We start from the raw sequence: 15037 nt of genomic DNA, 5'->3' as shown, positions 1-15037 counted from the left end.
TGTTTGTCTTGTTCAATGAGGCAACGGATCTCCGGAAATATGGTTAACACAATGGAAAAGAAAAGACGTTATCACAAAGCTTCCCATATTACCGAACAAACATTATGTATGCATTTTTATTTAGTTTACGTGACGTTTTTAGGCGTTTGTTCGAGCTACCAATGGTGACACTGAGGTAACCGACCAGTTAGAAGAAGCCTAGCAACAAGACGGGTTTTTCAGTTACCCAAGGTTACTGGAAAGCTTGGGAAAGGGGAAAGTTGTGGACATGGGGTAATGACAAATTCATTGGATTTAAAAAATTTTTGCTTCATATAAATTTACTGCCATGTCACAGGTCGTATGTGCCCGCCATATCTGGAGATGTGCCCATGTACAAAAACAAACTTGTGGCTCGTTAGAAAAAAAAAGTGCTTTGCTTTTTAAGAGATGCTACAACAGAAAGTAATTACTGCTACTTTAGTAAGGTGACGTGCGGTTTTCAAGGTTTTGCAAGCTGTTTTCACATTTGCCTATGAAAAGGACGCGAGCACGGCAAATGTTCTATGAAACTGAAACATTAATGTGAAAGCAAAAGGAAACAAACACACAAAATGAGAAGAAAGATTTTTGGTTTTTTTATTGTTTTGTTATGTACACAGACAGCTGCCACTGAGTAGCAACCAGAATTGCACTTCATTTCATTACGGTACCTTCGCACCTGTCGTCCAATGCTACAAATTTCCGCATTTTGAAGTTGGCCTCGGGCAATGAAGAAATCCAGAGATCATGACTTTGTGGGATTTGACCAAGACGTGCAGCAGATATTCTTGATGTTAGGCTTGGCGTTTTATTCTCCTACAATGTGATACGAAATGCTCGGTTTTGCGCACGTGCGCATTCAAAAACGGCAAGGTATATGCTATGTCGTGAAACATTTTGCAACATCTAGAATTTATATAAATAACAATACAAGAAAAAGTCCTCCGACGGCGCACTTGAAAGGGCAGTGGCCACAAGGTTTGTTTGGCTTGTTTCGAGTATGGTGCGGGGTATTAGGCACAGGCACAGTGTACGTGGAGCTGCCAAAGATCCACGTGACTTCGGGGAAGTTGCGGTTGAGATGCTTTGTCAGAAGAGCCATAAAATGGTGCATTGATTTGAACGTGCACGTTCTAACCGATAATATTTGTGGCAATGCGATGCTAATTGACGAGAAAAAGCGATAACTCGTATTTCAAGTGCCAAAATAAATATCGACCATGCGAGGTAGAAAGAGTCGGGCATTGCAAAATCGTCTCGCAGCAACCTCGTGTTAAGAAGTTGACAGAGCAGAAGCCACAACCATTTTCCCGTATTGAGAAAGAAGGACCAGCTCTTGACAACCCAAGAGCCAGTTGCCAACAAAGTCTGCCAACAAAGTCTGCCAACTCGTAAACCTCTAGCGTCGAGCGAACGACACGAGAAAATCGACTGTACATCTGTCATGGGCAATCCCTGAAAACGTCATTCAACGCACACTTTCTTTCCTTTTTGTTTTTAAAGTCTCTTCCGCACCGCAACACGTTGCCGACACTGGCGTAAACGAGATCAACGAAATGACAGATAAACAAGCCATTCACAGAACGCGGTGGCTGGAATGCATCTCCGACTGGCCTACTTAGCATCCTATTTCGCCCACGCATTGAAAGTGATCGCAAAGTGGCAACAAACGACGCCGGAGCGGCCGGCGACGGCGCGACGCTTCCACGGCGTCGTCCGGCAAAAATCGAGAAACTGCCTTTTCCGGACGCGCCAAACGCACCAGCGGGAGATGCGCTCCAGACACCATACCCTAGACGCACTCTCGCCACGGGGCACACGAAACGAGAGGTTGTCGACGAAACGTTCAGAGTCCGACGCGTCCCCTAGTCCGCGGCATTTCACCTGAGCACAGCCATCAGCTCGCGCGCGCACCGCCCCACCTTGCTGGGCATGTCGACGGCTGCCCACTTCTCCGCGACTGCTGGCACGTCCAGCGCGCGTGCCAAGTCGCGGCTCTCCTCCGCTGCCCCGTCCTCGCCGAAGCACACGGTGCCCGCAGCGACAAGCAGACGGAACTGCGCCTCTCCGTCGGTCAGCTCCGGCGCTGCGGCTGTCACCGTGGTCAGCAGCTGGACCGCCGCCTCCTTGCCGTCCTCGTCGTTTGACGGCCCCGCACGCCGCAGTGCCACCGCGTAGTTGAGCGCGAGCGTTGCCAGCGCGATCTGCGTGTTCTTGTTGGCGCTGCCGGCGGTGGCGCGGCGCTGCGTCGCAGCGAGCACGCGCGTCCGCTCGCGCAGCGCCAGGGCCTCGCCGCCGGGCTGGGAGAAGAGGTTGCAGAGGGCGCGGAGCGAGAGCATCTGGTTGGCCGCGGCATTGCTGCTTGCGCCCGAGGCGCCCAGCAGGGCGATGAGGTGGCTGCACAGCTGGGGCCCACCGCCCGAGTTGCAGACGCGGCTGTTCACAGCAGGGTTGCGCAGTGCCAGGCGGAGCAGGTCCAGTGCGGGGAACACAAACTCTGCGACAGGGTTAGAAGGACGGACGAGAAAATGAAAACGTTGGGTGCCGACGACTCCTGTGTTAGTTATGTGCGGGCCTTTTAATGCAGGTAACCTCGAGGACGACCTCGAGGACGACCCCAAGGACGACCTCGAGGACGATGCCTAGAGATGATAACAAGGGATCAGGACTTCACTATCTAATATTGCCAAGGAAGGTTGACTCACGCTGGTTGCCCCCTATTTTTATTTTTATTTATTCATACTTGCCACGACCACTGGGGAGTTTTCTATCGAGATGTGAGGGCACATTTTTTTATCAGACTAGCTTATAACAGCTTCGCTGTAAAAAAAAAGATATGAATGAAGGGAGGTGGCAACGACATACCTCGTGGCCAGTGGACAATCTTTTCGAGCGCCGCCATCTGGCCTTCGTCCGGACTACAGGCAGCGCTGCACAGGGCCATCAGCCTGACGAGCTCCTCGTCTGCCACAATGTCCTCCGGGGGCACCTGGGTGTTGAACTCGCGCAACTTCGCCAGGATGCCTTGCGTGTTGGCCACGTCAAACCGCAGGAACGTGGTGTGGGGGAAGAAGTGTTCTGCTCCCGGCGTCATGTCTCCCGCTGCTCCGTCCAGCTCGATGGGCGCACCGTCTGCGAGCGTGCGACGGCGCCGTTATTTGAATGCTGGGTTCTCACTACGGTGGGCGGCAGTTACTTTTCCACCCACCGCTCGATTATGCCGCAGTATGACAATGCGATTTTGCCTGCGCACATGGGTGCAGACCGTTGTACTTGGCGGGCCTGCGCACTGCCGCATTATCACGTGTTATTGCATCGCTGACTACCTCCACTCGTTCAAACAGGCAAACAAGAAGTGCAGGGAGGGCGAGGGAGTGCTCGCCTGAGTAGAAACACAAAATAAACAGACGCAATGAACGCGCAGCAGTTCTCTCCGCAAGCGGTGAGCGGCGGAGAGCGGAGCCGAGTAATTTTTTTTCGCTGCTCAATGCTTGCTTCCGCTGTTGCTTACTTTGTCTTTAAACATAAATCTTTGGGTGGACATCCACCTGGTTAGGATTGACAATGAATGAAAGGAAAAACTCTAACCAGAAAATTGATACAAAGCCCGACGTTTCAAGGCCAGTTCGGCCCCTTGATCACGGGTTACTATTTTTGTTCTTGTCGTCGTCTTGCAAATTGCCCGGAGCTGTTGGCATGTGCAGATACAACGGCCGCTTTAAAGAAGCCAACAACACCGGGCAATTTGCAAGACGACGACAAGAACAAAAACAGTCACCCGTGATCACGGGGCCGAAGTGGCCTTGAAACGTCGGGCTTTGTATCAATTTTTTGGTTAAAGTTTTTCTTTTGAATTCATCACTTTGTCTTTGCCTCTTCACTTGCTCTCTGCCTTTACTTCTCGGTTATGTTTTCTTGTTTTTTCAAAGCGTCCTGGTTTTTGCTTTATCGCCACGGCATGGCGCCACTCGCGGGGCCACAGAGTTAGAGAGCCTACGCAAAGTGTGTTCTATTGGCAAGCCAGAATGTGCCGCATTGCAAAAACGATCATTGCTTACACAACGGTAGTTTCTGTCGATCATGGTGAACCTCTCAGAAAGACAAAAGCAGACAGGCCTTCTTTTCACAGTAACGATTGATGGGGTCATCCCCAGGGATGCGCTTTGTTCCGTCTGCGTGAGGCACAAGCGACACTTACCATTGGGTATTTGGCCGGGCCCTGTCCTTGCCAAGACGTTGCCAGGCGCGCTTCCTGGCGGTGGTGCGGTTCCCGGAATGTACCTCGAACCACCTGGCACAATGACAAGCATACATGAGGTGTGTTGTCATGCGCTGCGTCTGCATCACCGAAGAACATGAGCTCTCAAACAAAGTTCCTACGAACGGTTTGGTTCCCATCCAACGGCGCAGGAAAAGCTTCCAAAACCCCGATGGTGCCATCGAGTCATCGAAGACATAAAGAGGGAGTCACCAGTAAGCTGCACCTGGTTTGATGCAGGATACCAGTTCTCAAACCGAGCCTCTAGGAACGGTTTGGTTTCCATCCTATGGCGCAGTAAAGGCTCCTAACAGCCTGATGGTGTCATCAAGTCATCAAGGACAAGAAGAGGAAGTCACCAGTAAGCTGAGTCTGCTTTGGCACAGACCACCCGTTCTTAAACCGAGTCTCTAGGAATGTTTAGGAATGTTTTGAAAAGCTTCCAACATTAACACCTTGGCGTTGCCATCAATCAAGTCATCGAGGACACGGAGAGGGAGTCACCGGTGAGTTGCGTCTATTCTGGCACAGAACATCAGTTTTCAAACAGACCTAAGGAACGGTTTGGATCCTGTCCTACGGCACAGTAAAAGCTCCCGACATTCTGACGGTGCCGCCATGTCATGGAGGACACAAAGAGGGAGTCACCGGTGAAGGGGTCTGCAAAACCCGTGGTGGCGGCGCCACTTTCCATCACCATGCCCTTGGTGTTGCGCACGATGAAGTTGGCCACCTGGTCCAGGTAGTACTGGCTCAGGTTGTTGCGGTGGATGAAGGCCTGGGCCGCAAACCAGGGGTCCTCGGCCAGGTTGTATGGCAGCTTCATCTTGCTCCCGTCGTCCAGGTCCACGTCAAACACGTAGTCATACTCCTGCGGAGACAACAGCCACCTCTTTGTTGCGGGCGCCAGGAATGCACTCAAGTTACCTGCTTTCCGTGCGGTATTTAATAGTGATGGACAGAATCTGCCGAACTTCAGATTCGGCAAAGTTCGGCACACGCCGAACTTTTCAAGGAAAGTTCGGCAAAGATTCGGCAAACGTCTGCGCACATGCGAGAACACGATCGTGCCATGAATTGCAAATGGACGCCGTGCGGTTACCATCGTACAGTGCAGTACCACCAGCGGTTACTGCGAGGCGCGGAGTAGGCGACATGGCAACTGTGTGTTTGTCAGCCTTTGTGAGTGTGGATCTCTTCAATGTTTTCTGCCTAAAGAGCAGAAGATTGACCAGAAATGGATACAAAAATGACGCAGTCAACTGTGCAAGTGACAAATGATGCGTTACATCCAGGATAACAAGATTTTTATTTGATCTTTCCAGTGATGCTACGAGGTAGTTGCAACATTGACTGACAAGTACTAAAATAATATTGCTTTTCATTTAGCGTTATTTCACGGTTTTCATCTATCCGCATAAAGTTGAACACAAAACTACTGTCATGCTCGACATTGCAACCCGAAATTCCCAACTCTTTCCATCTTCCTAAACGTCCGTGTGTCCTAACATCAGAAACCGGCATTTTGAAAGTTGAATAACGAGATGCTGCAAATATGGGATGCACACATTGATGCAAAGCTGAAGTGGCTTAAATCGAAAAATATGCATATTTACAATAGTATTGTTATCTCTTCTGGTGAAAGCTCAAGAGCCGTTACATACATTTACGCGCTCGAGACAGTGCCTTGCACAGGAAGTATAGAACACAGTGTTACCGCTTTTTCAACAATACACACTTGCAGGCTTGCGCTGATGAGGCCTCAAAACCGAAACTCTTGTATTGGGACTGCGCTGACTAAATCTGCTACAACCCAACCTCGTTGTCACAACACTTCTGCAAAAGGTTACTTTAAAATTACCAGTAAATGCACAAAAATGACGCTGATACAATTATCTTGTAGAATATTACCTTACTTAATAATAACTGTGTCGACATGCATAAAAAAAAAAGCCTAAAAACGTTTTTTGCACAAAAAAACAATATATGAGCTTTTAGGTCTGGCAACAATGTATTTTTGCTGAATCTTTAGAAAACTTTGGTGAAGATTTGGCGCCAAATTTTCGATTCGGCAACAGTTCGGCCCATCATGAGTATTTCAATAGTCATTCTTAATGGAGAAAAGATGGGGGAAGAAGATTCCACCTAAACTTGCACAATTATTACGCATGTTTGCCCCTGAATTAACGAGCTAGGACTGAGCCTAATTGGAAGGCCATACGCAAGGTCCAGGTAATGCAAAGAATTGTGTTTTGTGTCGGTGGGTCAGTGTTTCCAGCAGATAATGACTGGCTTCTCATATTTGGCACGGGGAAACGGAAATCGGCTTGAAGGAGTTAAGTGCTCCTGTAACAAGGATATATACCATGGCGACAGGATGCGGTAACAAGTGCAGCAGTAAGCGTGGTTTCTCGATTTCTCGGACCAATCAGTGTGCCACGTCGCTGATTGCTAACCAAACGTCTAGCCCCACGACTACAGCAGATCCCCCTTACAACAAACTGTTTTTGCAAAATGTGTTTGTTATATACTGATAGTTTGTTATAAGTGGACAAGCACTTACATATGAAAAGCTTTCCTCTAAACTTTTGTTCTAACAAAACTTCATTATAACAGAGGCTTGTTATAACTGAACCTCTCCTAGCTGGTCTGTACAGTACAAGTGCTAAAGGTGAATCCCGATTTCATGTCCAGAGATACGCTTTTTTAAACACTATAGTAATTTGACCTTTTTTGACAACCCTGATGGCCGCAGAGCAACCTGGCGGAGATGGGGAGTGCGTACCTTTCCCTCGAAGGTGACCTTTCCTTGCGGTGTGTCCGAGTTTGGCGCCCCGACGACGTCCCCAATCTTCTGCCACTCGTTGTCGACTGCAACCCACTGGAAGGCTGACACCACTCCCCCATCCCTGACCAACTTGGTCTGGCCATCCCTCTTGCCTGGACAGACGTCGGGAGGAGTCCGGCATGAATACGGCGTCCGAAATACGTCTCCGACCAGCGCGGTCAGACCGGTGCGTTTACCACAACCTCAAATGTGGTTTCTCGATTTCTCGGACCAAGAAGCGTACCATGTCGCTGAATGGTAACCAAATTCCTCCCAAGCTTGGTACTAAAGTCGAGGCCGCTTTTGCGGTGCTGATCGGTTGAGGATTTGACTGACGTCGAGGTCTGTCAGTGTGAGCCAGTTAAGCGTCCAAATGCGATTTGCAGTCGAAAAGAAATTTAAAATCGCAGATTAAAGGCAGTGACACAAAGTTGGCACTGTGTTCATAGCGCCGAGTTGGCACTGACTGTACGTGTGAACAGGCTTTAAAGGGGTTATGACACGCCAAAAATAAAACTTGAGATAACAATACTGCTAGGACCCATTGTATGTTTCTATAATCCTGCTAAATTTGTTTTAAAAGTGGCCCGATAGTTTCGTGGATAAATCGACTTATATGCAGGCCCCTTGGATCCACCCTATTCGAAAAGGCCGCCCTGGCTGGAAGGCTGGTGACGTAGCCAGCCTCCCGCGCACGCACTCACAGACTCGGCTCTCTTGGCGTCTCAAGCTTCAGCTTGCTTGTTTACCTTCTGCGTTTTGAACACGCGGTCCGTGACGATTACGTCTACGGCATCGCTCATCTTGTCAAAGTGTTCGACATTGATTGCAGCAGAGATGAGAGTGATTGCTATCAAGAGATGTTGGAAGCTGTTCATTTTGACTGCGGCCCACTGGCAACCAGCCCAACGACGGCGAGTTACGGACAAAAAATTGTCGAAGTACATCTTTAAAAGTTTCCGTCAGTCCCCAGAAACATGACACATCAAAAAATACTCGACGGCAGAAAAAGGTGAAGATTTGAAATGAGCGACAGGCGACTGGACGAAGGTATGAGACAGAAGCGTGCGCTTCCTCACCTCTCTCCAAAAGCACCTCTTTTCCGGGGAGTTCGTTGACCTTCAAGTCGCCGAGCTCCTGGGCCGGCAGGGTCGACTTTGACACTTCTTCCTCGAATGCCTTCTGTTCTTCGAGTGGCGCTTGCAGCTCAGAGTGGCGCGTGAACACCCGTGCAACGCCGTCGCTAAAAGAAAAAAAAAAAAAAAAGTATACAGTGTTTGCAGAGACAAGGAAGGAAGCACACATTTCGGACAAAACAGTGGTTATTTTAATGAGCAGAACGTCGGGGCGCAAGTGAGCTGGTGTATATCAAACATTTTAGTGAAAAACCCTAGACTGAGGTATCGACAGACAAGGACAAAAAAGAGAAGGAGAACGTCTCAAACACAGTCTCAACCACTGATGCCAAGGATCAGTGATACACGAATGCGTGCCGATACGATGGTCATTCAGGTTTCGTACAAAGGGGCAATACAGCACGCAATAGACAAGGACAGAGATAGGCTGTGTTTGAAATGTTCTTCTTCTCTTCCTTGTTGTCTGTCAATACTCGAGTTTCAGGTTTTTCACTAAAATGTTATTTTAACAAGGTGTAAAGTTGAGCGAGTTGTTTGATGGTCATATTGATTGGTTTAAAACAGCGCAAAAAGACGAAGGACCAGTAAAAGGAAACACACAGACACAGCGCTGACCTACAACTGAATTTTTACTTCTGTGCCATTCAGCAAGTAAACTTGAAACCAGATAAACATACAAGCAATCGACCCGATAACACGTCATCTTCCCATCAAGCCGACACGCGGCTACACGTATTTACCCGCCTTTCTGATAAAATTTATCTCATCACTAACCAGGGCAAGTGACAGAACACATATGCACATACCCGCGTCATGGTTGGAATTGAAAAAAGCTTTGTCAATCTCCCGAGCGTACTTAGTTCTATGTCTATCTTAGTATCATTAAACATTGGAGAGCATGTACATCTGTCACAGTGAACTGCTAAGTTGCCAGCCGGGGAGGAGCGTAAGGACAGAGAATGTTCCCTCGCCCGGTCCAGATTTCGTACAAATTGGCAATACAGCACACAATAGACAAGGACAGAGATAGACAGTGGACAGGATGAGTGCTGAACCTTGGCTGAACATTTAATGAAACTAGGCCATGAGGACTGTGTGTGCGGAGTTAACGGGAGCCACTGAAGAGAGGCGAAGAGGCGTAGACTTAAGGAGGTAGGAAGGAGAGGAGGCGACATACTCGCTCAAGCCTGCCAAACGGGAAAATCCCGAGGGAAGTCGAGAGTAGAGGACGCAGCCGATTAGAACGCCCCAAGGGTGACCGAAACCCAGTCAAAACCGCTGTTGGCGCTGGTCGGCGCCAAAGGAGCTGTCCTTTCCGTTCAATAGCGTCTTTTGGTTTTGGTCATCCTTGGGGCCGTGTCCCTCCGAACCGGACATCTCCCCAGGCTTCACGTCTGGCTGCGTTGTGTCTTCTCCAGAAGCTTCTTACCTCCATGCATACACTTCACCAGTTTGTAAGAATTAACCACCTTGCCTGCATCGCCACTTTGATACAAGATTTTGATTATGTTCCCATTTCGCTTCCACCCGCGTTCCTCTTTTAATGTTCTGCCTCGAAGGTATGTAAAAAAAAAGAAAAACTTTCAGCCTTTTTATTTTTAAAGAAAGAAGACCAGGGAAGCTGTAATATGGTCAGACGACTTCTTGGACGACCTCAAGAACGACGTCTAGGATGACCTCAAAGACGATGTCTAAGGCGACCTCAAGGACGACTTCTAAGACTACGCCAAAAGGACGACCTCAGGGACGACGTCCTGATGACCTTAAGGACGACGCCTAGGACGACCTCAGGGATGACGTCTAGGACGACCTCAAGGACGACTTCTGGGACGATTTCGAAAACAGCGTCTAGGACGACCTCGAGGACGACCTCGAGGACGACGTCTAGGACGACCTTAAGAATGACTTCTAGGACGACCTCGAGGACAACCTCTCAGACGACATCAAGGACAACGTCTAGGACGACCTCAAGGAAAACTTCTAGGACAACCACTTGGACAACCTCAAGGACGACTTCTACGACGACCTCGAGGACGACGCCTAAAGAAATTCAGCTTCTCCACTCTGGTGAAAACCAGAGTGGAAAGCCTGGAAAGGTTGTTGCCATCTATAAGCAAGGCCGGCAAGCCGATTGTCTGGTTGCCACCCTCGCTCATAGATGGCGGTAGCTGTCCAGAGTTTTGTGTCAACATCTCTCAGCGGGGGGCACAATCCTCAGGAAACTAGCCCTCAACAGCTCCGCTGTAAAAAGTAGATATAGAGCGGTACAAGACGTGACGTTAGAGCCGACAAAAATCTCACCTGGAGCCTGCAATGATGTCGCCGTTGGCGAGGCACGCGACGGACCAGATGGACTGCGCCGGCAACCGGAGCGTCTGTAGGCATTCGCCTCCGCTGGCCCACACCCGGAGCGTGCGGTCCTCACCGCAGGTCACAAACTCCTCGCCTCCCCCGTCGGGCAAGACGCAGATGCTGTACACGAAGTTAGTGTGGCCGTTGTAGATGCGCAGGCAGTCCCCCGTCGCCCTCCAGTGGCGGACCGTGCAGTCGTTGGAGCTTGAGAGGAACTCCAGGTTGGAGAGGACGGCCAGACCCCGCACGCAGTCCTCGTGGCCTGGGATGGGACACGGCAGCACAGACTTAGTGCTACTGTTGGCGCGGACTTGGCGCTAATGTCACCACTAATGCTACTGTCAGTAGTGTCAGCATCAGCACTACAGTCAGCACAGATGCAGAGCTACAGTTGGTGCCGGTTCAGCACTACTGTCAGCGTCAGTGCAACTGTCAGTATGGTCAGCATCAGCATTGCAGTCAGGGCAGACTCAGCGCTACTGTCAGCAAAAACTCAGTCCCACTGTCACGGCAGACTAAGCAATGCTGTCAGCACAGACAGAGCGCTACTGTCAGCCGTATATCACAAAAATATTCCAGGAGTCTACGTTGCCAAACTCGAAAAATTAGAACAAACCTTTTCCATTGTAGAACAAGATATCCTTCAGCAAAAGGAGGACGTCACTGAATAAACGTCGACTCGCATCACCGAATTCGAAGCAGAAAAAACTCCCGACACTATGAAGTCCCGTTTACAAAAAAAAACAACTGATAACTCTATTTCAATTTATTGATTGAGCTGTCACAAGCAGAATCGCAACGTAAGAGAATCGATGGGCTCACACAACATTCCTTTATTCGCACGCACTGATCAATCGCGTCATGCGGCGCAGCGTTACATGACACTTTGACGTCAAGTTGTGGCGTAACTCGACGTCCCGTTGTGTCACAATGTCGCGTGACAACACGTGACCCAATGCCACGCAACACGGTCACGTGATGCCACATCACACTGTGCCACGCGACACCGTGACTTCGCACCCCGAGTCACGTGAAGCTGCAACACCACGTGCCTCGACGCCATGTGACATGCCACACGTGCCACGAACAAACACAAAATCTGAGTTCGCTTCCGTTAGAATGCAATTCTACAGCAAAAAATTTCCCAACCTGCTCGCACGCAGGGATCAAGCAAGCGCATGACCCGACACACTCACCTGAGAAGACGCGCTCGCACTTGCCCGCCCTCCAGAGCCGCACCGTCTTGTCGGCTGATCCCGTGAGCATGAGTCCCTGCTTGGGCAGGATCTGCACCGCCCACACGGGTCCCTGGTGGCCCTCCAAAGTGAGCATGCACTTCTGGCCGAACCAGACACGGGCACTCTTGTCCCAGGAACCGCTCAGCAGGGTGCCGAACTGGCCCGCCGCCAGGGCGCACACTGCAGCGGCGACAGCGTTCGGGGAATTGATGAAAGCTCAACAACCCGGCACTACCCTTCAAGTGCCGGGTTGTTAGCCCGCATGTCAAACGCAAACTTTGGTCTCACAAAGAAAAGCCCTGGCACGCTTTATGAAGTATATATTTATTTATTAAAGACACACCGATCTGTGGGCTGAAAGTTATAACTGATGTCTGCATGCCACAAACCTAAAATATCTTTTCTCGAAATTATACTTTTCGAGACGTGGCACTACGACGAGTGGCATTTTGGCGTCGTGCCCTGGGGATTACTAAATTAGTCCATGACTACGGTAATTTGTAGGTTTCGATGCCTGCCATACAGAGTGAAATTGAACGACACAGGTTCGCCTTTCCGGAACCACGAAGGAGCAAACCGAAACAAAGTTCCCTAGGTAAAACTTCACACGTGCCACCAACGGGCGTTATTACGAGACAAGCGTCGCTCTACGCGTAAAAATAAAACCTACAGCCCAGTTGGGAGAAACAGGGAGCAAACTAAAACTGAAATCGGCACGGGAGCCCGAATATAGATAACTTGGATGTCGCACTCAAAGGGTTAATGTGGCAGTAGAAGTTTCGGCAATCTACAACAGAATCCCAGCCAAAGTATCGGTTTTGATTTCGGTTGTTTCCCCGCCATACTCAGCCTCAGCATCGCCTGTAAAAGAGCCGACACTATGGTACCCGGGGGTTGGGGGCTGATTAGGAAGGCGGGGCAAGGCGCACGACAGCCCTTCGCGGGAGAAGTGCGCTTCTTTGTCATTGTTCTTTTCTATTTAGACATACTGCAGGCTCTCCGTTGAGAGCTGAGGCAGGTGTGGGTTTTCACAAGTCGTAGGAGAAGCAGTGTATTGTATATTGCTCCAACGCTCCGATCGGCTCACTGGGGCCGCAGCATTAACCTTTTATCAGGTTACGCTGAAATGAGGCGTGGCTTCTGTGCGCTGCATTTCGAGCATAAATATTTGTTCAATCTTAAGTCTCCAAAACCTCCTTTTAGCAAAAAAACAAGAAAATAAATCTGAAAAGTTGTATATGGACATATTCTCACAATAGGTCACTCCCCGATCACGTTTACAAATCTGGCTTCCCCTGTGCCCGCGCCGCAGGTCGGTCTCGTTTGGGCCGACTCACCTACGCCGCTGTGTCCCAGGAGCTTATACAGGGGCTGGGGGTTCTCCGGGCTGAAGCAGTAGATACAGCAGTCGTTGCTACCCACAAGGATCAGGCCCGACGGGTACTGGTCCGACGGCGGAACCGTGCACACGCTCGACACGAAGTTTGTCGGACCGGTCAGGCACTGGCTCTCGAAGTAGTCTGGACCGCCCCTGCCGAACGGAAAGCAGAGAAAAAGAAACATTCGCAGAATGCGTTTCAGGCACAAGGACGTCTACCAAATTTCTTCTCTCAAGTTCCCTGAATCCTTCAGGTTTTCCCCGAATATTTCGAATAAACTCTCCGACCATTACAAAGGAAGAAAACACAAGGGATGGGGTTTCAGCGGTTGTTTGAGGCACTTCCATTTTAATTTGATGAAACGAAAGGTGGCTTACGCCGCCTAGTGATGCCACAAGCAACTATTGCTCTGAGCAAAGGCTATCCACGCTATCTCAAGCGGTACCCTCCTGCTTCATTGCGCGTCACTGCCCTGTGCACGCCTGTCATTTTTCCCGACTTAAACAGTCTCTCGACGATTTCCCTCGCAATTCCAGGTTTTTCAGATCGGTACACACCCTGGTTGACCAAGGTCTCGGTGCATTCCAATTTCAATAACTGTGCTGCCTCCGAACCTTTCTGCACCAATAGCCTCAATCACTGGCACAGCCCATTTTAAAATTACGTTTACTGGGTTTTTCAATTGGGGTTCCATAAAAATTTTGTATGTTTGCCTTCCTTCAATCTAGCCATACACTTCTGTAATGGATTTGGGCCCTGATGAAATAATTAATGAAATAAATTAAGTTACCCACTTTTGTTTTCAGTATTTAAAACATTATTATTTGTTTTGTTTTTGTTTCGCAACACACACAGTTGCCGCAACTCCCGTGGTAAGAATTCTTTGGTAAAACACGCAGCCTCTGTCGGGCTTGACGTAACTGCTAGTACCACCGACACAGTAAATTGACGCTAGTTTTGACAAGAGTAGAAAAGTTAGACTAAAAGCGTCAAAGTGGGCGCTTTTTTTAAAAAAAGCTTTTAAGGTTTTTTAAACGCGAGACGGTTCCTTTGACGCGTGTGGTGCAATTGATAACGCGTCTGCGTTCCAGTCTTCTTCGAGAGTGCCTCGCCACATTCGTTCTTTTGCGAGCCAACAAGAATATCAGGAATATTTCGATGTTCCCAGCACGTATCCCAAGTTACGCAACGCTGTAAACCCGTTCCATTCATTAGGATGAACCACGACCAACGCCTGGCGACCGGTGGTAATCTCCGGAAGGAACATGCGACAAAACAATGTAAGTTCTCTTTTTTAAAAATTTTCCGTTCACGTATCAACCTCTCTTCAAACTTGATTTAACCCGATAAAAAAAGCGGAGTTATCTTACAGCCAGTGCAAGCCCAACTAACCGGCATGACTGGCGTTTTAGCCGTGCTCTTTTATGTTCGGTGCATGGACTACAGTATCAGATTTTTTTTTTTCCTTAGGTCGCACGAACCGAATTTTGTATTCATTTGGTGATCGGCTCAATTTACTTTTTGTCCTTCTTTCCAACGCGAGAACGGACGCTGCAGAACACACTACTTGGAACAGGAAAACAAAATACAATCGGCCACAGGTTGCTTTCGAGGGGAGTCACGCTAAAGGGAGTGCAAAGGCGCGGTGCGGTTGAGGTAGTGAAAAATCACGTTACTCGTTCGGGATCCATATCCGAGTCGTTCTATCTCTCGAGCCGGTCACGATGGCACCGTCGGGAAAATGTGCGGCCGCCACGGCCCGCACATCCATCGAATGCCCCAGGAGCGAACATCGTAGCCGGTACGGCTTGGTCGCCATCTTTTGT

At 49.3% G+C, this 15037-nt stretch overlaps 1 protein-coding gene across 1 annotated transcript; it reads right to left on the bottom strand.

Annotated features, from left to right (window-relative positions):
• Positions 1–343: 343 nt before the first annotated feature.
• LOC115312036 (phospholipase A-2-activating protein) lies at positions 344–15031 on the bottom strand. Its single transcript, XM_029970925.4, has 10 exons — positions 14888–15031; positions 13170–13363; positions 11791–12012; positions 10544–10856; positions 8186–8349; positions 7065–7219; positions 4928–5150; positions 4220–4312; positions 2887–3153; positions 344–2518 (listed from the first exon to the last, which is right to left on the bottom strand). The coding sequence occupies exons 1-10, from the start codon at positions 15028–15030 to the stop codon at positions 1902–1904; spliced, it is 2391 nt and encodes a 796-aa protein (XP_029826785.2). The 5' UTR covers position 15031; the 3' UTR covers positions 344–1901.
• Positions 15032–15037: the final 6 nt, after the last annotated feature.

The sequence above is a fragment of the Ixodes scapularis genome, unplaced genomic scaffold (assembly GCF_016920785.2).
Source record: "Ixodes scapularis isolate PalLabHiFi unplaced genomic scaffold, ASM1692078v2 PGA_scaffold12__126_contigs__length_90152505, whole genome shotgun sequence".
NCBI lineage: Eukaryota > Metazoa > Arthropoda > Arachnida > Ixodida > Ixodidae > Ixodes > Ixodes scapularis.
Note: the sequence above shows the minus strand (reverse complement) of the source record. Positions and strands in the feature narration are given on the sequence as shown.

Coding starts and splice junctions, on each gene's coding strand:
- LOC115312036 (XM_029970925.4), bottom strand. CDS start 15,030: ATGGCGACCAAGCCGTACCGGCTACGATGTTCGCTCCTGGGGCATTCG. Junction 7,220..8,185: donor AGAGGTGCTTTTGGAGAGAG/GTGAGGAAGCGC, acceptor ACGTCTGTCCAG/GCAAGAGGGATGGCCAGACC. Junction 3,154..4,219: donor GCCCGGCCAAATACCCAATG/GTAAGTGTCGCT, acceptor GCACGCTCGCAG/ACGGTGCGCCCATCGAGCTG.